A 26,903-nucleotide genomic window follows, 5' to 3' on the forward strand; every position below is an offset into this window, starting at 1 on the left:
TAAATTTAAAAAAAAAATTTAATGCCAAAGACAGTTTTACATGCCAAAGACAAAGCTAAATATGGCTCAAGGAACATGAGGGAGGGTGGTGTAGCTAGCCTTAGCCTAGCAGCCGAGGCTACAGTGTTTTCCTGGCAGAGATAGCAACATTAAAGCATATCGATCGGGTGATACGACAGCAGAGGCTCACAAGGACTTAATGATGCATGGAAGGAAAGAGGGAGGGGGAGAGAGAAGGAGAGAGAGAGCAGAGAAGGACAGAGAGAAGGAGAGAGAAGCAGAGATAGGGTGGGAGAGAAACAGAGAGAGGGAAAAAGAAACAGAGAGAGGGAGAGAGACAGAGTAGGAAACAGACAATGGAGAAGTTGATTATAGCGCCACATGGTGTAACATATCCAGAACACAACGCAGACAAAACAAGGCAGCAAATTGTTTACCAAACTAGTACTGTTCACAAAACAAACTAACAACTACTTCTAACAGTGGTCTAAACACAAAAGACTTGTGGAAAGTACAGTGTATGTATGTAATGACTGCAAATTATCAAGCCCTCTTTCTACCACACACACACACACACACACACACACACACACACACACACACACACACACACACACACACACACACACAGTACAAAGTATGCTCTACAAGCGAGGCATCAGCTCCACATAAGATCTGATGTGTGTATGTGTTTGTGTGTATGTGTGCGTGCACACGGTGTGTGTGTGTGTGTGCGTGCGTGTTTGTGTGTGTGTGTGTGTATGTGTACGTGCACACGTGTGTGTGTGTGTGCGTGCGTGTGTTTGTGTGTGTGTGTGTGTATGTGTGCGAGCACACGTGTGTGTGTGTGTGTGTGTATGCGTGCGTGTTTGTGTGTGTGTATGTGTACATGCACACGTGTGTGTGTGTGTGCGTGCGTTTGTGTGTGTATGTGTGCGTGCGTGTGTTTGTGTGCGTGCGTGTTTGTGTGCGTGTGTACGTGCACACGTGTGTGTGTGTGTGTGTGTGTGCGTGTGTATGCGTGCGTGTGTGTGCGTGTGTTTGTGTGTGTGTGTATGTGTGCGAGCACACGTGTGTGTGTGTGCGTGTATGTGTGTGTGTGTGCATGTGTGTGTGTGTGTGTGTGTGTGTGTGTGTGTGTGTGCGTGTGCATGTGCGTGTGTGTGCGTGTGTGTGTGTGTTGGTCTACACCTCTCCCGCAGGTCGTCCAGACAGCGCTGCAGGTGTACTTCCCCTGCTGTGAGCAGCACGTGCTCGCCGCTCTCCTGGATCAACACCTCGGCACACGGGTCCGCCTGGTTCAGCAGTCGCATCCCCTGTACCAGCTTCGGCATCTCACCTACACGCACACACAAACACACGCGCACACACACCCGTGAGATGCATATAGTCACAGAACACTGAAATTAGATTTGGATGTTGTGAGAATCAGTATATTAAGCATACACTTATGCTGTGACATTGTGCAGTTCAGCCTGAGGTCGCTCACTAAGAAAGTCTCCTTTTAAAACTCAGCTGGTATGCAGAAATCTAATGTCTGTACAGTGCATACAAGTAGACAAACAATAAAACAAACAACATTGTGAAACACAAAAAGGGAAGTATACAGTGAACTACAATTATTCCTATTTATTTAGTCCTTCTCCAATCAGTGACTTAGAAGTTATTGCCAAAAAATTACCCATAATGCCCTTTAAATAACCCTGTACCTTTGCCTTTATTTGGCACATGTGGCTCTATGAATATGTAAATAGGCCCCGCCTCTATCTCCACCCACCCCTCTGCCTGCAGCTCGAGCTTACCTGTGCACCTGTGCTCATCAAACACACAAAACTCTGCTTGTTTTCAGGCATGTAGTAATATTAGAATAATTCAAACAAACATGTTTGAACTGACCACCCAATCAGAAGAAGAGTGAACTGTGCAGGACCGCCTACAAGTTCATCACTATGGTGATGTGTTTTTGTGTGTCGCTCTCTATATCGTTAGAAACACTACCAGATAACACGAGCCTTCAGTTTGACTATATTATCTAACAGTTAATAATGTGCGGCTAATGTTATCCAGATGTGTTGTTAAGAAGAAACTGTACACACTCTGAACACCACAGAAATTCTCTGGATGGAACAGACAAACAAACAAACAATATGTAAGTGTTCTGTAAGTTGTAAACAATACAAATAAGGAAATAATTATTGACTGAATATACAGTGGGTAATGTATGATCTATGTATGCATACATGTCTATATACTGAGTACTACATACTGAATATATAGCATACATGAATTACATTTATGCATGATATGAAATTTTTAAAATATGAATTTTAAAATTCCCCATATGAAAATAATATAAAAAATATTTCAAAACAAGCAACCTCACGTCATATGATGTATAATTAGTGGCTTTGCATGTTATCTTTGCAAAACGTGTACATGCATATGTGGGAGAAGTTTGCCTTCAGGGCTATCTGAAGAACGCAGCTATATGGATTTGAATCACGCTCACTAGTAGCTTATGAGGACAATCTTTGGCTTACTTTCTTCATTAACAGCCCCAAAGACATCTGCCATTCTCTGCCAGGATTAGTTTAATGAATACAGCCATCATCTAATTCAATATTTTAGCAATCTGACAAACTCTTTTGAGGAACAATTATCTGAACCTTCTTCGACATTCCCAAGCCACATAAAACGTTCTGTCAGCATTAGACATAAATCATCACGTAACTTGGCAGGCTAATGTTGTCTAACATTATCTAGTACACTGCAGATTTGTTGTACACAGTCAACAGATGAAATGCAAGAAAAATCTAAATAAATGACTGGTTGACCAACGTTGGCTTGTTCTAGCTGTGTCCTCAGGATAAATGGTTGGAACACTGACAACCTTCAATAATAAATTTTGCAGCAAAACCCCACTTTCTTTGAATAGAATTTTCAAAGCAGTGCTCTGGAACATGGCTACTGCAAACCAGAGTTTCCTCTCGAAGTTTGGCTGGGACAGGCCGATCTTTCCAAATAAACGGCCTCCATTTCTCTCTAATATTCAAATCCCTGGACATACACGGAGGTTCACAGCTTCGCCTTCTGCAGCTTTGAAATCAAACACACAACATGGCTGACATCATTTTGACAATGCTAAAACTGACCTTGCAACACACGACAACTGCTATACCTGCTTTCTCCTCCGATACCCCTCGTTTTCACCATTGTATTATGCTAACGTTACGGCAAGCCCCACTTTAAATGATGGGACCGACTTCTTGGGATCGAGAAGTATGGAACCCCAGCTGCCTGAATTCTGTGTGTCTTTAATTCTCCTTCTGATGTATGATGTCACATTAATAAAACAATAAAAACAAATAAAAATAAAATAAAATATTTAATTAAAATCATAGCCAAAGCTTATATAATAAAGGTTTAAGCCATAGCAATGCATCCAATGAGAACACAAAGTGTGTCTTATTGCTGAGCTCCCTTCTGCTGTCACCTCTGTTAACCTAATGCCAACCAGGAGTTCAGCAGGCTAACCTAATCTTGAGTCAGCACCAAGAGATCATTTTCACCTGAACAATGAGCCGTGTGTGTGTGTGTGTGTGTGTGTGTGTGTGTGTGTGTGTGTGTGTGTGTGTGTGTGTGGTGCATGTGATCACACAGATTCATTGTGCTCTAAAACAGGAAACATTTAACTGTGTTCTGAGATAATGAGTTCCATGTGGGGATGCAGATTACCCAGAGACCTTCGAGGATGGCACGGCGTCTCTGGGGCTAAAGATGGCACCAGCACATCATGTGACCAGTTATTTTGTTAACTGGGAAGACACTGCTAATTAAGAGTAAACAGGAGCAGGGAAATCCACACCTGCTTGCTCTCTTACCCCTAAAGCTAAATTATATAGCTAACACATATCTTTAGTGTGTCCACCAGGAGCGTTTTGAGAAGAGGGGCGTTATTGCTGTGTAAATAATGTCCTCATTAAATGTGATTTCAGCTGTGTGTAGCTCGTTGTATCTGACTGTGAGGACTGCTCTGAGCTCCACTGCTTTGGCTTAAGGTCGTCCCCATGTCATTGAGACCCTGCCTGGCGTTTAGGTTTAGCGTTTAGCCGTCATAATGTATACGGCAGACGCACTGGAGCGCAACTGCCAATGCTGTAACTGCTCAGCTCAGTGCAAAACGACTTAATGCGAATTCGGAAACTCAGATTCTCTTGGCCAGCGGGGATGTTCTGAGGGAGACACAGTAGGTGCACGGAGCTGTGTGGTAGACTTAGCCCACACTTCCTAGTTTTTTTGGTGTGTAGAACAATGACTTGGCAGTACAGCACACTTGAGTGGTACACATTAGAACAAAAGCTTAAAAGAAGTTAGAACCTGATAATTTATCAATTATAATGGTTATGGAAATTCATAATGTTTGAAAATAAAAATCTGCTTATATAATGAACGCAAGTCTTAAGTCACTGTTGTAATACTAAGCTTTGTTCAATAAAACGTGCTCACCACTCTCAGCAAAATTCTGTTTATCTCAGCTCAGAGATTTTACTTGGACAGATGGACAGACTGTCAACACTTCACGGCCAGTTCTGTGTGGTGGAGTGTTCCTTGGCCCAAATCAGACAGCATCTTCTGTTTGCAGTATTGCTGTGCAAGGTGTGTGTGTACGTGTGCATGTGCGTGAGAGAGAGAGAGAGAGAGAGAGAGAGAGAGAGAGAGAGAGAGAGAGAGAGAGAGAGAGAGAGAGAGAGAGAGAGAAGGAGAGACAGAGTGCATGGAGCAAGCACCTACTTGGATGTTTGGGCTCGATGGCTACTCTGACGATGGGCGTGGCCTCAAAGTTGAGTGGCGTGAAAGGGGGGCATGCAGCAGAGGTCGAGATGGTGGCTGACTTCAGAATAAACTCTTCCATTCCACCAATCCCTGCGGACCACCGGAAAAAAGGAACCAATAATGTCATCAATAACACAGTGCTGGGACATGACGATTAAACGCATCATATGTACACTGCATCATATCCGCACCCCTTCAGCTACCAGCTAACATTACCTAGAATAAGCTTCAACAGTCTTAAGCGCTGTTAATACACACACACACACACACAGACACACACACACACACACTTTTATAGTGGGTCCCAGTCTCATGCTCGACCCAACACACAGCACTCCTCGACTGGGATAAGCTGACGGATCTGTGTATACCGACACAGGCTTTGTGTTTAACCAGCTTTCATTTTTGCACAACATGTACTTTAGGCATAACATTACAATGCTGAGGACACGGTATAGCTGACAGGTAATGGAGGAAAGGCAATGCAGAAGGGTTAGCCTTGATCCCAGGGGCTTCCAGCAAGGGAACCTGGGTCCTATAGTGTAGCGCTTCACTGTGAGCATGACTGATGTTGCCCTGCAGACGTTCTCAGAAAGGAAAAACGTTTGAATGACAGTTGGGCCCAAAAATGGCTGACTGACAGTTTTGTCCACGTTCTCCACCACAGGAAAGGCTGAGAACTGAAGAGGAACGTCTGAGCTGAAGATCAGCACCACATACCATACTGACGCTTAAAAATAAAGCAAGATCCTTAGCCAAGCACCAGGGACTGGGGTAATGAGATGCTAATTATGCTAATGAGATGCTTCTCCAGATTTATCTTTTGTATTGTTGCAGAAGCCATAAGCAGACTGAATCAGATTTTAAACATTATGATGGTGTACAATGGCTAATTGCTGGTGGTTTTAATAGAAAAATATGTAATAAACATTAAAGTCATATTAATATAATAGATTAAAATCAAACGTTTGGTACATTGGTAAGCAAAGATGCACTGTAGTTTGGCAAAAGAAAACACATTAAAAGACCATGGATAAGATCACTTCCAATCATGAAGATAAACCGTTAAAAGTGTCGACACTGCCATTGATGTAAAACCCATCATAGTGAGCATGACCTCGGAATGTGCACCTTGAGACACAATCAACCAGTAAACATAAAGAATAGGCAGATTAGGTTATAGATAGCCAAGAAGTACATTCTCACAAAGCTAAAAATGACTTGAAAAAACAAAGTTCTGGGACAAAGTCCTAGCAAGCCAGTGGAGGTGGAGATGAACGCTCATTGTGGAAGGTAAAGTGGTGAAACACAACGGAATGGGACCCCATTGCTGCCATTTGACTGTGGACACCGACAGCTGCTGCAGCAGGACAGACTGGATCTGGTTGATTTGTTAATAAATACCCAAGGTCGTTTGTTTCCCGTCCTAACATGTTCCAATCTAATCCTCCCACCCTAAACCTTTCCACTGCACAATTGCTACTATCTTAGCATTTTGTTTTAGATATCATTACAATTACAGCATTTGGCGGACACTGCAACTGATTAGTAAAAACCGCTAAATCGAGGAGGAACTGAGCTCAGCTCACCAGGAAACATGCCCAGCGTATAGTGATGTCAGGGGTCATGGAAATCAAGTAACAAGGGATTTGCAACCCAGTTCTATTTCACAAAACTCCAACCAGTTCAATCACTTATGGTCTTACAAAGTGGATTTTCAAATTGTAGGGTTTCCCATATAGTTCACCCAATATATTCTCTTGAATTAAAGCTGACATTATACACATGAACCATTAACCATAATGTTTGGAATCAGTGTGCTGGAAAACAAAGCCAAAGCAACAAAAATCATGTCACTATCTGATTACTTACAGAGTACACAGTATCTATGCAAGTTGGCAATTTAATATGTCTTTTTAAAATGTATTTACCCCAGATTTAATTACTGCTGTGGGCAGTGTTTTTACCGGTAGGCCATTTGAGAACTTGCCTGTTAGTGCTTTAAGCCCAGACATCATGCATTAGCCCCTGGCTTCAGACATTTTTCTTTTCACCTCAATGACCACTTAAGTACACAGGGGTTGCTATATATAGAACTTCACACAAAACATTTCAGACTCTGACTGACGGCTGGTCAGCCCCCGGCCCGACACTGCGGGTCTGGGGGCAAGTCTGACTGGTGCATTTCAGTCACTCAGCGGGCGAGGGCCAGCACGCTAACCTGCGCCTGGTACCGCCTGAAACCCACTTCCTCACCCACACTCTAATCACAGTGTGGCCCGAACGAAGAGTGCTTCGGCGTGGAGAGTGCTGGCACCCCGCCCCCGTCCCCCCCTGTCCTGAAGAGGTCAGCTTGTTCGGTCTGCAACACGGCTGTGAGTCAGAGACCTTTGTCGCAGGCTGGGTTTATTAGAGACTATTACAGCCAAAGTCGTAATCCTGTTCGTGAGGCAGGCACCTGGAGGCAGTAAAGTCGGTAATAAAAAAGGCTTAGCACTAATCGTGTGGTGTTTTAACGTGAGCGGGCAGCGCTAGCCAACTCGCTCTGCGCTGTCTGTAGGGTAGCTAACATTAAACACGGATTTCTCCCATGAGATCGATATCTTCACTTACATATGACATCATGGAAGTACAGCATTCACTGAGAAAGCACATGTTTTACTTTCCAAAAACAACCACACACACAAAAAATACAGTAAGTTACAAAATATTCAACATACAATGGATTGTTACATAAAAGCTGCATAATTTTCAAAAACTTTTAAAGTAACAAGCAGTTTATGGGGATGGATGTGTCAGACCTTATCCACCACTTTTTCTACAAACTTTGCTCATTCTCCTCATACAACATGAAACGAAACGGGTCTAGAAATATGGCTGATTACATATCCTGTGTTCAAGCAATCAGTGGCGGGCAGCTTTGCATGGAAACTTCTCCGCTGTTAAGAACAAGCATAAACAAGGCACAGGTAGAAGAGGAGCAGGAGAAGGAGGTGGAGGAGCAGGAGAAGGAGGTGGATGAGTGGGAGAAGGAGGAGCAGGAGAAGGAGGTGGATGAGCAGGAGAAGGAGGTGGTGAAGTAGGAGAAGGAGGTGGAGCAGGAGAAGGAGGTGGTGGAGCAGGAGAAGGAGGAGGTGGAGCAGGAGAAGGAGGAGGTGGAGCAGGAAAAGGAGGTGGTGAAGGAGGAAAAGGAGGTGGTGAAGGAGGAAAAGGAGGTGGAGGAGCAGGAGAAGGAGGTAGAGGAGCAAAAGAAGGAGGTGGTGAAGCAGGAAAAGGAGGTGGTGGAGCAGGAAAAGGAGGTGGTGGAGCAGGAGAAGGAGGTGGAAGAGCAGGAGAAGGAGGTGGTGGTGTTAGCTATGCAGACGCTGAGCACACAGTGACACTTATAACAGCAAAAACAATAGATCTGATGATGATGATGAAGGCAAGGGCTGGACGCAACAAACACGCAGCAAAATCCCAGTTACTCCTTCATAACACACATTCGCAGCACTTTTCATTTGCAAAGCACAAAGTAAAAAACACTAACTACATTACTAACTACAAACACTAGCTACATTATTTTATTTTAACTAATTTGATTGGTCGTTTCTTCTGTGTTTGCCTATATAAACGTGTGGCTCTGGCTCAATCCTACGTGTCTCTGGGATTCACTGCCCATGGAAATCTCTGGGAGAATCTGTAATCCAACAGGGGTTTCTCATCTCCACCATGGGTATGGAAATATTAGCACGTGTCTGAATATGAGTGAGCTTTGTTGTCATTTCCCCCCAGTTTACATGCAAGATGTCACACAGATGACAAAGGGTTCATTAAGTATAGGAAAACAGGAAGTCCCCTCCTCCACGAGGAGGAAACACAACCGGCGATGAGGTCATCGTTACATCCCATTCAACGGCCATCACGGGAATGAGTGTTTCATACTTGACTTCTATTTCATACTTGACTGCAGTGTTAAACTCATCTGAAGAGCAAACAATGGCACAATGTGTAATACAACATGTTTAATGCAGTTCTGCGTGTCACTTCTCCGTAATGCACAGATGGAAGCCATTATTATGTTCTGCAATAACAAACCATAACGCGCCAATATAATAAATATATCTGAAACATGAGCTGTGCAGACAGGGACGGTGTTCGATCTTTGAAGATACCACGATGTAGGTATATCAATTCTCGTGACCATTAGATCATCAGGCCATCTCCTCTCCCCCACAGCACAAAAGTAAGTCATTCTTCACTTAGACTCAGTTGGTGGAAGTTGCCAGGCAGGAAACAGGAGGCCTTTGTGTGTGTGTGCATGTGTGTGTGTGTGTGTGTGCGTCTGTCTTTCTTTTCAAGTGTTTATTTCCCCTTCTTAGGCCTGCGGCGCACTGCCATTTTTTATCCAAATTGCTGGAGATTTTCTGCTCTTCAATGTCCCAGGACCTAGCATTCTTCAGCCCAAACGGCTGATCTGGGAACAGTCTCCTGTACCCTAACTGCCACCTCTACCTACTTAAAAACAATGGTAAACAAAGGCCCAAGATCAACAGCTATTGACAATTTTTGCTTTTGGAAACAAAACCCAAGCATGCTGCCAAGATGGCATTCTACCCACTCTTGCATAACAGCCACCTGGGCTCTGCTCACGCCGCTGGCTCCACCAGGGAGAACAGCAGAATATAACGTGAGCTTGGTTGGGGTACGCCAGGTGTGCCAAGGGCCGGCGAGGTGACCAGAGGAAAAACCACCACTGCACCAGAGCCTGGTCGCAGATGCCAAACGTGACCAGCATCTGATCACCCAATCAGAAGCAGAAAATGGCGCGTCTAGCCTCCCCCAACTGTAAAACACAGAGGCCCTTTCACTCCTTCTGTGTGAAACGCGAGCAGGTAATTACTCAAAGGTGACTGCGTCTCTGAGGCATTACTCAACAAAAGGGGGGGGGGGGGGGCTTGCTAACCCTAGGCTTGCTCCGAAAAAGCAAAGAGGGGAACGTTTTTGCTTAGCCGTAGCGTACAGTGAAGACGTTTTGAAGGCAGCCGTTTGGAAATCACGAGGGAGAAGGGAAGAGGCGAAGGTGGAGGGAGGGCAGATAAAGTGAAGTGCTTTTCTAAAAGACGGCTCTAGTGATTTTAGCGGTTGTGTTGAGGACTCGGAGCAATAGGTGTACTGAGGACGTGAAGTAGCCATTGACCTATCCACCTTATGACACTTGACCAATCAGAGCCTGGGAGGAACTGGAGTCCTCAGTTGGCTGACTCAAGGCAAATACTCAAAGTGCATTTTTGTGTTATGAGAATTCATTTCTCCACATAATATATAAACTGAAACCATATAGTCCCATAGCAAAAAAAAAAAAAAAAAAGTCTAAAAACGTAACTGAAGTATTTTCTCCATGAGCTTTAATGTTATCTTGCCCAGCCACTTTAATAGAAATACCATGTAGGCGTGTACACAGCTAGAGTCTATAGCTTGTCTTTTGGCATCTGCGATTGCTGTTCACCATCTTCTAGCTCAGTGGTCAGTTCCTGACCACAGGACTGCTGCTGGCTGGATATTTTAGGCAGCTGACAACTCTTTGCCCAGCAGTGACTATGAGGTGTGCTAAAACCCAGCAATCCTACTGCGCGTGATAAACTCATAGCCAGCACACACAACTACGCCAGTCACGCCGGTGCTAATGCCATGTTGAGAAACGTTTGCAACCAAAACAATATCAAGAAGGTCAGAACTTCAGCAGTTTGGAATATTTTGGTGATATTTATGAAAGGCAGGGCACTACACCCATCAGAGACATCGAGAGTCACAAATCCACCAAGAACGCTATCGTGCTTAACAGACTTGCAGCAGTCCTAATCAGACCAATACTGTGTCAGTGCTAATGCCCTGTTGAGAATGGTGTGCCAAGAAAATAACGTCTGCTCGGTAGTGGTTCTGTGGTTAGATAATGATCAGGGATGAACAGGATGAAGGATGGCTGACAGAATCTATATCGCAACTACAGTCTGTAAGTGTACACCTATAAAATGGATCTACATGTCATAGTAAAGAAAGCAGGAAGTGTAGCTACAGTGTAGGCGTTTCCAATAAAGTGGGTGGTGACTAGGGGTGGGCGGTGATTGAAATCCACCCAAGGGGCAACCTGGCTAAGGAGCCACACAGCACATCGTGCTAACGTAGAGTACGTCAATACCGCCACCGCTCCAGCACACCCCCGAACTCAGCCTTTGTTTCGCGGCCCAGAAAGCGTTATCCAGTCCGAAAAACCTCCCGCTCACTACCGATTCGCCACGTGGTAAACCGCCGTAGGTGTGAAAGGCGAGAAGTTTAGTTTGGTCTTGCGGCCTCTCAGAAGGTCTGCAGCGTGTGAATCATAGCTAGCGCTGCCGCCGGCTAGGGGGTGGGTCGCAGGTCTCTGTCACGTCTGTGACGTCTTTCCAATGTCTTTCTCAACCGCCTGTGTGTGTTACGGTAGGGGCACAGGCCAGAGCCCCACAGAGTGGAACTATGGGAAGCTCCAGTCACCTTTTACCTCTGGTCAAATGCCCCCATGGCTCTGTGGAATGTGAAATGATGCCATGACTCATCAGGCCCTTTGAACATAAAGGATCTCAGTATGGACGTCTGGCCACTGGATCAGCTATCACTGCCTTAACTGATATATTCTGGTGATATTTACTGAAAAGATGACTGGAGGCACATTCGGATCCAGAGTGTTCACGCTGCGATGATGTTTCGTTAATGCAGACATAAGTCTACTGGTGGCTTTGCTCTTCTCACCACAGAAGACTTCAGTCTTCCAAAGAACTGTTAAAGCATCACAGCAGAAATGTCACTTTTCCAAAACCGCAGAGCTAAGAGCAACTTCACTCTCCGAATACCCCTGAAGAAAAAAGTAGAACTGATAAAGATTCAGTTTACCATTTGCAGTCAGGAGGCGTTTAAGAATCGGCCTGCCCACTTGTTGTCTTGGTGTAATGCCGCTGTTTCTAACCAAACTGTACAGTAGGAGCTAACGGCGCAACGGCACAGCTCCAAGAGCCGAGATTTCTCCTCCGTAAAAAAAGCTTCCTTCCCCGTGTGTGGTCTTTTTTCAGTGAGCGCAGACGCTGCTGCAGTGTTTCTGTGAGGACAGTCGGAGATCAGAGGTGAAAAGTTATCGCCTCCAGCCGGCTGTTTGCGTTATATCACGCAGCCCTCTCAAAACTGCGTCTGGGCCATGGGACCTCGGGAGGCCATGAAGAGCCCTCGTCCTAATTATGCCGCTTGAGTGAATCGAGGGAGAGAGAGAGAGAAGGAGAGAGAGAGCTCATCAGGAAAAAGGAAGACAGGGAAAAGAGGATAAAATAATGAAATAGGTGGAAAGAGGGAGCAGAGGGGCAGAAGATTAGAGCGAGAGCAACAGAGTGAGAGAAAAATCAGATCTGAAAAAAAAGTACATAGGGTAAGCAACTCTGAGCAAGAGAAACTATAAACAGATAAGTAAATAAATAAATAAATAAATAAATCGGAAAAAGAGAGAAAGATCTTAGTGACTCAAGGCTGAAGAAATCTCCCCAAACCACAAACACAGTTGGCCAAGGCTCAAGTTATATAAAGAGCTTTTTTTTTCTTCCCTTTTTTCCTCAGGGCGCCTCTGGCAGCTGCTGCTGGTCTCAGCTGTGGTTGTGTGTGCTCCCTTCAAGCAGGCGCCGCCATAGCTGGGGGGGATGTATTGGGGGGGGGGGGGGGGGGTATGTTTCACCAAGTGTTTCTAACAGACTAACTCCCCGCCTGTTCAATCGTGTACAGTAGCCTGCACCCCCCATCAAATCACTCATTCTGCAGTTGCATGAAATTAATTCCATGACACGTTTATAAGGGTAAGATGAAACAGCAAAGTTGTGCTGACAGCCGGAATGGCATGTTCAACAAATTAAGGTATTACCCTCACATTATTCATTGTAAACGTTAGCGTTATGTTGTTTCCATGAGGCCCTGTGAGCGTTTAGAGACTTCAAACCAGATCAGTGAAGAGCAGCACCCATAAGAGGTCCTACATGTGTATGATTCATGGAAGCCATTTTATGAGATCCTCTTGTGGTAGCGTGGCTGCCTGTAGACAGTTGCACTAAACCAGCTGTTTCCATTAGCCAGTGTCATACAAATGAACACAACAGTGTTACTAAGCTGCTGAAAGTGATATATACAGTGGTACATTTATTGTATGTATTATATGATAATCTAATAAAATCTAAAATAATTAAAGGTTAGAGAAGTTCAAGTTATTGCTTACATAAATGGCTAATGAAATTTGTAATCATTTGATATGTTAATGATGTAGGTAATTTATCTAATTTAATTCATTAAATTAGAATATAACTAATGAATTATACATTAAGCAACAATAAGTTGCATAATGGTTAATAAGACCTAACAGGCAATACTTAATCCCGCTCCACCTACCCCCACACATCTCTGGGTTAAAGCTGGCCTTGAAGAAATTGTCTTTTTTTTGGTCTGGACAAGAGAAGTTCGTGGCAGCATTAACAAAAGATGTGAGCGGCGGTTAAAACAATGCAGCTGTGATAAACAACACACGAGGAGAACCATTAACCGCATTCTTATGGCCATGAAGTCGACCGGTGCCCCACTTTGAAGGGCAGCCATCCTGTGGGCGGGCTGCAAAGAGGAGGGCGAAGCGGAGGGAGGAGAGCTGCGTGAGCTACAACAGCTGACATCGCCAGGCGCTAATAAGAAATAGTCACGAGGGAAAACAACCAGGAAGCAATTATTTCGAGACGAAGGAAAGATATGGCGTTTGAGTGGTGCCGCTAGACGGACAGATGGCGACCGTCATGAAACGAAGTGTTGAAATGTACAGCAGCCGTCCATTTGTCGTTTTACCAGTACTCACTGGTTCCTCCAGGGGGTATCAAACTTTTTCACAGATAAAGCTAGTCTAGCTAGTGAATTTGAAAATGCTGTACTTAACTACTTTGTCGTAGTTGTACCCAAAGACCACAGTGCTATTAGTGTAACAATTCAAATGACCTAGCGAGCTTAGCACCTCTACTGCACAGTTAATGAACATACAGCAGACAGGATATTAATACACATATGGTCAACTTGCATTTCTTAAAATAAGGATACTAGTGCATGAATTTGAATGTACACACACACACACACACACACACACACACACACACACACACACACACACACACACACACACACACGTCTTGCTCATTTCTTGGCTGATCTAGTACTTGCAAAAAAAACTTGTTTTTTTTTGCAATGTACCCAGCCAGCCAGCGGTACTGAGGGTTAATGTGCAACCTGCATTCCAGTTTTAGGTCACTAAGGTCAAGCTACATGTCACTGGGTGAATTTAGAGAGAGTCTGTGCTTCGTTTTTTTTTCTGCAGAAACATTCTGAAATATTCTCCTCCCAAACCCACAGCAACATCTGCAATGCTCAAAGGTTTGCATGACTCAGATCTCGATCATCGCCGGTCAAAATAATTGCTGAGTCCAATCTAAAACAAAATCTAAAATGCCACGGGAAACGATGCGACGGATCGTGGACCTCAGGAACCAGAGTCGGAGGAACATGAGGCATGACGAGCAAAGATCCAGTTTCCATGAAACATGCGTCTGGTGATGAGATTTACGTTGCCTCACGTTTAAAGGAGGTGAATTAGGAGCTTACTTTCCTCCTCATTATGATATCAGGTGCTTCTGAAAAATATATACCGTGCTTCCCTGTTTATCAGTTTATGTTGGCAATGTCTTTTTTTTTGTTGTCCTACAGTGAACCTGACTCATTTTTTTCCCCAAACAATCACAGTCTGAGCAATTTGTAACGGCATAAAGAACAGCAGCAGCCACAGATGATTAAAATATTCTGAGAGCTCTGATGTGAGACAGCTCTAACGTTAGACAGCTATGATGTGAGACAGCTCTGACGTGACATGGGACGTGTCTTCATTGGGTCACGCACTTTTTCAGTAGCTTCAGACGAAAACCCAAAACGCCACACTGTTATTAGAAACGGTCTACAGTGAAGAACATATTCCGAAAATCACTTGAGGGGTAAAAAGTCTATAGTTAAGAACAAATTCACAATATTATTTGTGTGCTAACTCTGCCTTCTGCCAATTCCGAATTCACAGTATCATTTGTGTGTTAAAGAGTCGACAGGCGAATTCATGATATTGTGTGGCAAAAACAGAAGAGCTGGTAGTAAGCCTTGAAATGGTGTACATGCCACCTCACCTTCAGCTTTCCCTCAATGACTCTCAAACATCTCCATGTTTAGGGTGAGCAAAGACCAGTCAAACATTATTTATTCATCGGTTCTGATCAATCAAGTGGTACAGAAGGCCCAAAAATCTCTTTGGATGAAGGGTTCCTCACCGGGGGTCACTGAATTTGTAATACATCTCCCGCACTTCAGTCACAGCTGAACTAAACCTCTTTACAACTGAACATAAAGACTGTTGGGACACATGATCAGACTGAGAACATACAACACCCATGTAATTCGCTCATATGAAGGATATCTGCTTTCCCTGAGTCCGTGACGGTGCTAGACCAGAATCCACAAGCATTTTTGTAGATATACTGTATGCGATACTTTCATAAAAGATTAACGATACACAGTAAAGCCCAGCACTCAAAAAGAAGGATGAGTTCATATATTTTTTACACTGTTTTGGTCTGAAGTTCCTCAAATGATTTATGTTTTTTTTTCCCAATTGAGTGTATATATATATATATATATATATATATATATATATATATATATATATATATATATATATATATATATATATATATTTAAAAGTTACAGCAATAAGACAGCAGCAAAGGAAAAATAGATTGCACAAATAATGGGTTGCCAATTAAAAGAGAGCATAAGATTAACTTCTCGTCATCTCTGACATGACACCAATAATACCCAAGTGTGGCAGTTAGGAAAAGCATTAAGTATAAATAGTATGTCCTTATAGACCATATGGAGCTGTGGAAACGTGCTCCTCAGAAAGGCCGTCTGCCTGGCCACAACCTGCATGGAAAGTCCCCTCAGCGGAAAGTCCCTCTACTAAACTTGACAGATTGTAGAGTCAGAGGATCAGAGGCAGACTTCTGCCCTTTGGCCAAAAAACACACTGAATATTACATTACATTAGCCTCCCCCCAAACGCCCAACGCACATGCTCAAATGAGCACACTCATTCATTCTAATACTATATATATATATATATATATATATATATATATATATATATATATATATATATATATATATATATATATATATATATATAAATAAAGAAGAAGGAAAGCTGTGTGCCTATGGGGGTCATCTCTGTGGTAACGGACGTCAGGGATATTCCTGTCGCATATTCCAGACGTGTCAGTCACTTGGACCCGCAGCGTGTGGCAGCAATATGACAACTAATCGCCATGGGAAACGGACAGGAAGAGGGAGTGAGTGATGAGGAGGAACGTCGGCGTGGTGAACAATGCAGACGCTGTGTGGAGGAGAGGGAGGAGAGGTGTGAAGAGGTCCTGTTCTGACAGCCATACTAATGGAGTTCCAAGAAGAACCGGCCGTCACCACCTCTCCTAGCTGGACTCAGGTGACTGACTTCCTTTCAGTGACGTGAAGCAGTTGCTGACTGACTTACAAGCATTAAAAAAAATAATATCTGAAAATGGTGAAGTTCCATTTTTCTTTTAATGATTAAATTTAGGAATGCTGATGTATAAAACAGCTTCAGGTCTCTTTTGCTGCTCAGGAACTAAAGATCACAGTGGGAGAAGTGCTAGTGCAGCACACGGACACCTGAAGAAATTCCACCATGATCCTTGAAGATCTGACATTACCGGAGAGGCCGGATGGCCCAGATCTGCACGTGGCATTGACGGGCCCGCGTGCTCCGCGTCGCGCTGTAAACACCTACATGCCTCCAGGAGAAAAGTACAACAGCACACGAGCAGCTCTGGATCAGTACGACCCAATCATCGGGGCTCACGTGTGTGAACACGGCAGGAGTGGAAACGTGCAGGGAAGTGATGCATGAATCCCGGCGAGCACAAGAGCAACGATAACCAGAGTTTAGTGCGCGTCTTCCAAGAACAACAATGCTGGCCTGCTAACACACTTGTTAAACAGGCTAGTTAGGTTAGTTCATTGGCTAGACACCAAGATTAGGCAATTGACAAGCTAGCATGTGCGAAACCATCTGAACCAGTCACATGTTGTACAATCCATAAAACTCTGCATTCGAAATGCAGAAGAAAGTCGCATTTAAAATGCATTTGTAATGTATGGAATTGTATTAGAAAGCAACTGCAGTGAAAATGCATTACAGCGCCACTGTGAATCACATAAACCACTTTTATCAGTGTGACAATCCAATTATGGAAATGATCAATTGTCACGGTATTGATACAGTATGGGAGCTATGATCACAATCTCAGAGGTACCTTGCCAGGTAACTGAATTCTGACAGAGAGACAGACACAGACAGACGAGAGGAAGGTAGAAGTGTCTTCAAGATGAGTAGTGAACTCAGCAGTCTGTGTCCTGGCAGGTCCTCAATGACACAATTGCTACCTAGAGACCTTTTAGATCTTTCTGCTGAACAAGCATCACGCAAACTCTTTGGACTTATGGCATTCTAAACAAAGAACACATGTTTAAGTAGGACTCCCTCTCCCCAAACACTTAACACACACACATCAAGTGGAGCCCCCAGCTGCTGTCTCTGTCAGACAGAGTGACAGGCTACAGGGTGAGGAAGCAGACGGCGGATCAACCCTGTTCACTGTGTGTCATCTCCGCACTGCCTTGATCCCCCTGGACTTCTGCTCATGTTCTAATCTGGCTTCAGTGCAGTGAACTCCGAGACTCGCTGCTGAGGCAGGACTGCAATTGACAAAAGCAGCCAAAGCCCGCCGCTTCCATTAGAGCCGTCGATGGTAACGTGCTGGACTGAGCCAACAACTCCTGGATCTAAGAGAGCAGGTACTGGTTTAGCTATTCCAGAAACGCTCAGGGCCCAGGAACATGAAAACAGTCAGATCAATCCAAAACTTAAATATTCGATATAAATAAATTTTATATAAATATAAAGAAATTCAAATACAAAATTCATTGAGCATTGTGATAATGCAAGTAATTTGTCCAACAAAAAATGTGCCATCCTAATAAATTACTTTTTGCCAGTCAAATCATGTTTTGAACTTCTCAACAGCCAGAAAACTCTATGGATCTATATCTCCAAGAATCCAAAATATGAAAATTTTCAAAATTTATTGAAAAAAAAATTCAACTGCCCTAACCTTTCAACTGTCAGCTGATGGGCTGAGACTCCTCTAAACTACGGCTCAACTCATATTTCGCTGCAAAATACATATCTCTGTCACAGAACTACTCAAGGCGTAGAACAAGAAAGATGTGTATTATCGCAAATAACATCACTATGATTTGATCGCAGGCACGAGCTAAAGACAAATAGATAATCACATCTGTGATGTCATTGTGATAACACCTCTACTGCTTTCATACAATTCTCCTAAAAGACAGAAACAAAATGAAGTCTAAAATATAGTTTTAAATGTATTAATATTGTCAATTCCTTCAGACAGTAATAGTTACAACAGTTACAGACTTACAAGCTGGCCTTACAATACAAAAGCCATGTTGTTTATACAGCTAACAAATGAAAGTGAAAATAAGCAAAATGGTGAAAGGGAAAAACGACTGAAGGATAAAATTTAGAGGTGTCTTCAACTAAGGATTTTCATAGTAGAATCTGATTCGTCAGATTTTCCCTTTAGTTGACTAATAGTCGAATCAGGGTTTTTTTTTTCTTTCTATAGCACCTTAAATGGGATCCCATTCTCATTCAGGACTTTTTTCCACTTCAAAGGAAAAACCTAAAACACTCAGTCAAATGAAAAAAACATGGTAGGCTTTATTCAGCTTTTATTTATTTACTTATTTATTTTTAATGAAACGTTAGAGAACATTAACAAAAAAAAAAAAGTCACCGTCAGTGCGCATATCGAACTTTGTCAGACAGGCACTGTGCAAAATGTCAAAAATATTTTAAATAAAATATGCCTGCCTGAAAATATAAAAACAATTTGCCACACAACAGCAAAAAAAAAAATTATTAAAGTAAGGTTCAAGTAATGGGGTTTAAAAAGCAAACAACAAAAAATGTTTATAGGCCTACTTGCTGAGACGCACCGTGTGCAGCCTCCGACTTGCGTTCCAAAATTAGATACGCCTACAATTTGTCAAAAAATAAAGGAAAAAGAAAAAACATTCATAACATATGAAAAGCCCGTGTTCTACTGCACCTGTGATCAGAAAAACGGTCACAAAAAGTTGTGTGCCAGAAAAACCAACTTGTTAATGTTGTGTTGTGCGCTCCCTCCGCGCTTTATTTGCAATGAAACCCGCCTTAGAAAATATCCTCTCGGATGGTGGTGATTGAAGTTTTTTTAGTAGCCATTATAATCTCAGCAGATGCTGACGATCCTGTAGCGTGCTCAGCTCCGCTCATTTGGATTGTGCAACTGCAGGGTGTGATGTATTAATGTGTAGTAAGGAACAAGCCTATTGTTAATGCGCACACATCATTAAAAAAATTTATTAACAGAAATTAGTATGATTTTATTTGACAAAAGGCTATATATAACGAAAACAAAGACATTTCATGTAACAACTAATGCTTAGCAGCATCCTTGGGCACCCTCATGTAGTTAGAATGGTACATTTGACTATGACATTCATAGTCGACTAGGGGTCCTCCAATCAAATAAGCGACTATTGCAGGTCAACCCTAATAAAATGAATAATATATTAATAATTAAAAGCAAAAAACAGTTATTAGGTTTACTGCGTTATTTCTATATATTGATCAGTTCATGCCTCACTTTCCAAATGATGTGTCTGTGTAAAATGAAATCGATGCACTGTACAGTTCTCCAGACCCAGAACTTCTTTTCTACGTTTGAAAAGTTTTCGTCATATCAGAGCTCTCTATGAACTGCACAGGATGTGGTGAAGTGACATGTGGACATGCAAGTTCAGTGTGTTCAACTGTGCTGCAGTCACAGCAGCTGACCTAAAAAAATGTAAAGTGATTTAAAGTAACATTGATATGAGTCTGCACTTCCACAGCCCAAATGGGTTGTATTCGACTGTATTCGCAATTTTGTGTATGCACAGGGCAGCTATGAACATAAAGCTATTTGTTACTTAGCAAAGTATCAGCAGGGTGATATATTTTTGGTGCGAAGGCCCCCATGCTAACCCTAACCCTAACCCTAGGAATATCAGTATGGTGGTTGGAACATTTCACAACCAGACTGTGAGGTCAGAATTGTGGTTTAATTTGTGATTGATTAGTGCAAGGCTAATGTGTGATGGTTAACGCTGATAGACACCCCCTGTCTATCAAAAAAAAAACAAACAAAAGCTTAAATCTAATTGGGGGCCACCACCTTCCAGTTCGTTCTATACATTAGCATTTCTAACCAAATCCTTTAAGCATTTTTCAGCCATTCTTTTAATACAGCCCAAAAGCAGTGTCTGTCTCGCACGTTGCAAGACTGCGTGGGTTTAAGAGTGGAGACGGAAGAGACGGTGAGCTGCACTGCGGGTAGCGTGTGGAGCGGAGCCGAGACCGTCTGGGCCGTGGGCATATGGAGACGCCAGGTGGCTACTTACCCCGGGCCCGGTGCTGGTTCAGCCAACAGTCTCCAAACAAAGGCCATTTGCCTTAGCAACGCAATTCACAACTCTCACTTTCAGCTGCTTTTTATAAGCTACGACCAACTCTGCCTCTGCGACCCTTCAACATGCACTTATACAAATCTTTATATTAATGATCTCAATTCCACTGACATTACGTACCCTCTGTACATGAACTAGTTTACTTGTTTGAAGTATCGGGTGGTTTCAGTGTTGCTTCCACATCCAACCGTCTCCAAGAATGTAAATACAGAACCTCTACGGCAGAACCTTCTCATTATGGTAGAGGAGCACGAGCAAACCAAGTCCAAGTTGGCTGGCTCACACAACTGTCTTTTAGTTCCATAACTCAACAGTTACAGAAAATAATAAAAAATCAAATAATTGAAATTCTTACCAACCCGTTTTGGGTTACACAGTTTATACACAAACTTGTACCTACCCGCAAGTTTCAATTTATTACCTACACTCCTCCGCATTTCTGATCTTAAATTTTAACAACCTGGGTTGAAACTACATACCGCTCATAAAATCATATTTCATAACTTAATCTTCTGCCGTGCCTCTTTCCATACACAATGCACGTCCATCAAAACGCTCCGCCGACATCTGAGCCACTGGAACGGTCAGGGTGAAGGTGGCGGTCACTCTGGGAGTGATGGGAAGAGAGAAGACTGTGTCTAATGTTGGAGTGGAGAGATCAGTGGCAGGCGGTGGTGTGGAACAGGCAGGACGGCCTCACGCCGCTCCACTGAGCACTGGGGTCCCACCGCAGGCTCCTGTTTCGGCCAACAGTCTGGGGAAGGGGGATGAGATGACACACCGGTTGGGCTGAGGGGGTCTTTTAGCGGTGGACTGCTAAGATCATGGGACGTCTAGTTTTTTATAACAGCTGTGTGTCTTCATTCTGTTACAAAGGGCTGTTAAAAGTGACAAGGGAGCCACGGTTGTGCCGATGAGGTTTATTACCGTGAAAGACGACATGATGGAGAAGTGACGTCTCTCATTTAAGATAAAGCGTGGACCTACAGCATCAGCTGCAAGGTCTCAGTCTGCATTTGTTAAATGCAAGATGTTGGATTTGGAGGTTCAATCAAGACACTTGACCAGCCAGAGCAGGAAGCTTAAATTAAACCAACCTTAAGAGGAACAGCTAATGAAATCCGTGTGTCATCATAGCAACTGTGTACTTGATTGGCGGGGGGGGGGGGGTAACTGACATCAGCAAAAGACCCGAATGTACAGGAATGAACATGACTCCACAGGATGCTGTTTTGATCTTGAAGAATACTTAGCATGCAAGTAGATGCCAGAGTGCTTTGTGAATAAAATATGTCATTGTTTGGCCTAAATACAGCCCCAAGGGCCATAATGAAAGTTCACATCAAAAATAACATGTACAGCACCAAGCTGATCTACTGTCTAGTCTGCGATGGAGACACAGGCAGCCTAATGACTATGCCCAGGATACAAAACACAACAAAGAGCAAACAACTGACGGAGACAAACAATGTAAGGGGAAAAACGAGATAGAGGTCAATGTCTTTGGCCCAGTTCAGACAAAAGATTCGTGATGGAACCAGTTGCAACCTGTGAGTCATTGTGATGAAAACTTTCTCAAACTAGGGCATTGACACCGACGTAAGCAGCTGAAACAACAGATGCGATTCCCACAACGCCGCCGCGTTAATCGTTGTTGGTGCCAAGCGTTCTATACGAATGTGGCCAACGTATAACTACCACCTTGCTCGATATGTACCAGAGAATCGGGACAGCGACACTGATGGCGGCTCTGTACTCTCTCTCTGCTGGCGGACGGTCGGAAAGCTACTGGGCCTACACACACACACACAAAGAATAAAACTCTTACTTTCCCAAATTTGTTTGCTTTTTCCCAGTACAGTTCAAGTCAACAGGAATTAACGGTCAACCAGAATTGACTCTAGCCAGACGAGAGCAGAGATGTCCAAGTCCTGGCTAGTCCGCCCACTGCAGTCTAGGGGAAGTTTAGCGTGTGGCCCATGGACTCAGTGTCTGACACCTCCCAAATGAACTCCGCCGGCAGCCAAATGACTGTATTGGTTGAGTGGAACATAACATGGAAACAAAAAATCACTTTTGTAAGTCACTCTGCACAAGAGCATCTGTTGAAATCTGTAAATGTAAATAAAAAAAATGGTTGGACTCTCCTAGCTACATAGGTATGGGTAGGTAGATGGTGCCTCATGTGAATAACTGGATATTTTCAAGGTGGTATCTGGAAAGGTGTGCAGGTGATGACTCCCACTGGAACAACCATGGGAAGTTTTTATCTGGAGGAACTTAACAGAAGCCACAGAAATGCACAAAGTGAAAAAAAAACATGTAATCATTAATCCACCCCAAAACCGATTCAAAGAAACCTCTCCCAGAATGTAATGGTCAGAGGTGAGATCATTTTTTAAGATAAGACTTTGAGATCAAGAGGCTCCTGACACACAACGGTCAATGACATGAGCTTCTGACTGAGGCTGGTTAGCATATCTCCCCTTTGTAGTAGACATCACAAACCATCAAGAAGTGCTAAACAATGGCCTGTGGGGAAGGCGGCACTGACACATCATTCCACATGCACCAATGTGTCCATTGCCTTGCTCGCTAGTTTCCAAAATAATCTGTCCCAGAAATCCCAATCTGACCCATTTCCCTATGCCCTGAGCAATAATGGAGGAATTTCCGCATGCAAATATCACAACACAGATGAGAGGGTGTAGATCAAATATGATCAAGGTCCTCTCTGTGGCATTTATTAATAATTTCCCGTCACAAGTCTCCTAACCACTTCACCTTCACTGCTGAGGAAGCACCTGGCAAAATATCAACGAAGCTTCTTAACATGCAGCATGGGGAAAAAAATGTTATTAGGCTTTTATTTTGAAAAAAAACGTTATTCTTTGATGCACTGCATACAACTTTATTTCCTATTCATTCAGACTGATTCAAAAGAAAATGCTGCTTTTATTTTGGTGCACATTCTTATTCGTGAGCAAACGATGACTTTCATGTGTGTGACAATTCATCTCACTGACCATGTTTACATGCGCAGGGTGGTCCTAAATGAGTTTTCACCAGGCTGTATAAAAGCCCGATCTGTTCGTAGCCCCGTTTAGATAAACATCAGTCTAGACAAAGCTCAAGTCCACCAAAACCTTAGACCGACTGACCGTCATCCCATGCTGTTTACATGATAACCTTCTGGTTCACCTAGCAGTCATAGCCAGACTAATATCAAACCACTGATGTGGAGGTACTAGTACATATTTCAGCAAACACCACATGCTGCGTCAGCTGTATTTCTCACACTGAAACTAACTGGCAGCTGCCGATATTATCGATATTAAAGATTTTAAACATTCTATTTACTTTTAATGTTTAACATGCACTCCCTCACACATTAAATATGCATTTACAAGTATTTACATGTACTTTGCATTGGTTTGTCATAAATTGTCCTCATTAAAAAACTTTGATGCATCTGGACTACCCCAACAAATAATAAACAAACAAACAAACAAACAAAAGCGAGAGCCAAGAGGACAAAGGGCATCTTGGTGCCAGGCCTGGCCAGAGAGTGACTGAGGGCAACTGTACTTCTCGCTGGCTGGCGCGGCTCCCAGAACACCATTCTGGCTCTGTTGCTGCAGCTGCACTCCTGCCTGTTAAAACCCCTGGCTATTAGAGGAAACCCGGAGGGACAGCGCTGCTTATTAGCCACCCTGCCAGGCCGGTGAGCCGCTCTCCCGCCGCCTTGCACTCGGCCCGGGAACAACGGAGCTAAATTTAGCTCAGCACTGGGCCTGAGACGAGGGGGTGGGAAAAGGGGCAAAAACATTACAGACAAACAGAAACCCAGAGCCCAGGAAATTAGCCCAATTTTTCTGACATCCTCTCTTCCCTGCAGGGTTCTGGGAATCTTTAACAAGCAGTTTAGACATGAAACACAATGCAAGTTGGAGGCAAGATGCTGCCCTCTTTTACACTTTAGTGAATGTAATGCAACATAGCAGAGACATTAAACACTATATTTAGCTCAGCCGCCACTCTTTGTTTGATTTGTCGCATCGGACAGGAACGATGTTCCTGGACGAACAGAGCACGTTGGCGCATTGCTAAAGACTCGGTTAGTTGCCATCAGAGCGTCTGTTCAATGACGTCTCGACGGATGGTGACCGGGAGCAACGCTCCAATCGGCATGGTGCTGGCAGCTCGGGCGAGCGCGGTGGGGGGGGGACCCTGACTGACGGAAGGCCCAGCTGGGCGCGGATGTGGCTGCTGGTGGTAAACATACGTTAGCTTCTGCGCTGATGAATCAAGGTGAACGCTAGCTGTCCCATGCTGATTTAAGAGCAGGTTTCCATTGAAGGACTCGCCGGTTTGTTCTATGCCCCGTTTGTAGGTACATGGGGAGAATATATGGGAGACTCTTTCAAGGAGGTATAAAGAAATTATTTCAATTGCCTAACCCATTGAAAACCACAGCAGAAGCCGATCAAGTCATTTGTAGAGAAGAATTGTTCATTAACTATAATATAAAAGCTATTCTAATACCGTATTTCATTTACATTCATGGTATGTAGCATACGGTTGATGCTATATTAAGAAACATATGCCTTTATTAAGAAATAATAAAGAGAGGAAAAAGAGAAGGAAAGAAAGTTCAGAAAATTTAGACTTTGGCCGATGGATGTGTGTGAAACCACAATTTCACACACTTATCCAACCACCTGCACATGCGCACACACACCTACACGCACGCACACAAACTCCCACGCCACTAAAACAGAAGTTGTTCCCAAATTGGCACAAACGAGCCGAAACAGCGTGGGTTGTTTTGGGAGGACCCCCAAACAACGACCCAAACACTCTCCGTTTGGCCTCTATGGCTGACACAGTGAAGAGGGACCGATCCAGGAGAAGGAGTTCTTCAGTCCAGCAGGAACCGCTGAGTGTTTATACGTCTCGGGGAAAAGCCCTGGATGTTATGGGTGTTATTCAAGGAGCTGTAAGCTCAACCACATATAACTGGGAGATGCCAAATCATTTTTTATTCGAGCTTGTGCAAATGTCTTAGATTTGGCAACCCATGCTCTTATTTTTAAAAGGTGTTCTTAAAAGACACATGGAACCGTTGAGGATAGAATAAAGTGCACGTGTGCGTGCGTGCGTGCGTGTGTATACACGTGTGTGAACCGTCTGCCCTGGGTTTGTTTTGAGTTAAGGGCTGGCGTTGTACGACATGTGGCGAAATGGAGATTGAAATCACTGCACTCAGCAATCCGTCCTGCTTAATAGCATTAGCATGTGTGCTCTGTTCAGAGCTTCCAGAATCTCTCCCCTCTCTCTCTCTCTCTCTCTGTCTCACTCTCTCCTGTTTCCACAAAGCTCTTCACATAAAACACACTGCCAAACGCACCGGCACACAAAGCCTCCATGACTCCACTCAGGTCCTATAGCTCACTTACGTAAACACAGGGAAATGACACATTACATGAAAACATCACCGACATGTCTTCTCGTCGTCTCAGGGCTATAGCAAAATGTTTTTATTATTCTCTGTTTGCCTATGAAGGAAGCCTCAGACCACATGCTGGTCCAATCAGAAAGAACATAATTCTCCTTTCAGCACTAATACTCTCTCTCCTACTGCCTGAGACTGTATTCCAGTTGGAACTGGCTGTCCAGATTCTCACTGACCAGAGGTCTGTAGGTCTATGGGATCTCAGGCAGGCACAAATGTAATGACAGCTCATGAGCTGATCCCAGAGCTTCTTCTCCCATCTCCCTCTCTCTCAGAAAGTGGAGGAGAAAGACAAAGCAGTTTGTTCTGCCTCTCTGACGCCATCTACTGGAAGAAACCAGAGCTGTTTAAGTGGGTGAGAGGAAAACAAAAGGAAGACACAGAACATGCAGGGTAGATGGAGCCAACCTGGCAACATATGACACAGGGCCAGTCTCACTGCTACACCAAGGACAGGGTTCACCTGGATAGTTAATGGTGTGGAAAAAGGTTGCCAGATTCAAGATGTTTATTTTCTTGGAAACGAGAAAGATTTCTCAGTGCCAAAATTAACACACACGCACACACAACCTTCTCTGTTTCCAAAACAGAGCTCTTGATGTGAGCAACAGAAAATGCCATGATTCACAAGAGTCAAAAATTTAGTCACACAAGACAGAAAGTATGAAGAAACTGAAAAAGAGGATATATAGGAATAGAAAGGATAGAACAACCCTCAGGGCCTAGTGGGGGACTCTCAGCAATGCACCTCATGACCATTTGATTAAAC

General features: G+C 43.6%; 1 protein-coding gene across 1 annotated transcript in view; it reads right to left on the reverse strand.

Moving 5' to 3' along the window:
* Positions 1-26,903, reverse strand: part of efl1 (elongation factor like GTPase 1) — a 70,404-nt gene that overhangs the window by 15,036 nt on the left and 28,465 nt on the right. Inside the window, 2 exon segments of the mRNA XM_077023040.1 lie at positions 1,192-1,339; positions 4,792-4,923. Of these exon segments, the coding sequence (XP_076879155.1) occupies positions 1,192-1,339; positions 4,792-4,923 (280 nt within the window).

This window comes from Brachyhypopomus gauderio, chromosome 12 (genome assembly GCF_052324685.1).
Source record: "Brachyhypopomus gauderio isolate BG-103 chromosome 12, BGAUD_0.2, whole genome shotgun sequence".
NCBI classification, from domain to species: Eukaryota; Metazoa; Chordata; class Actinopteri; order Gymnotiformes; family Hypopomidae; genus Brachyhypopomus; species Brachyhypopomus gauderio.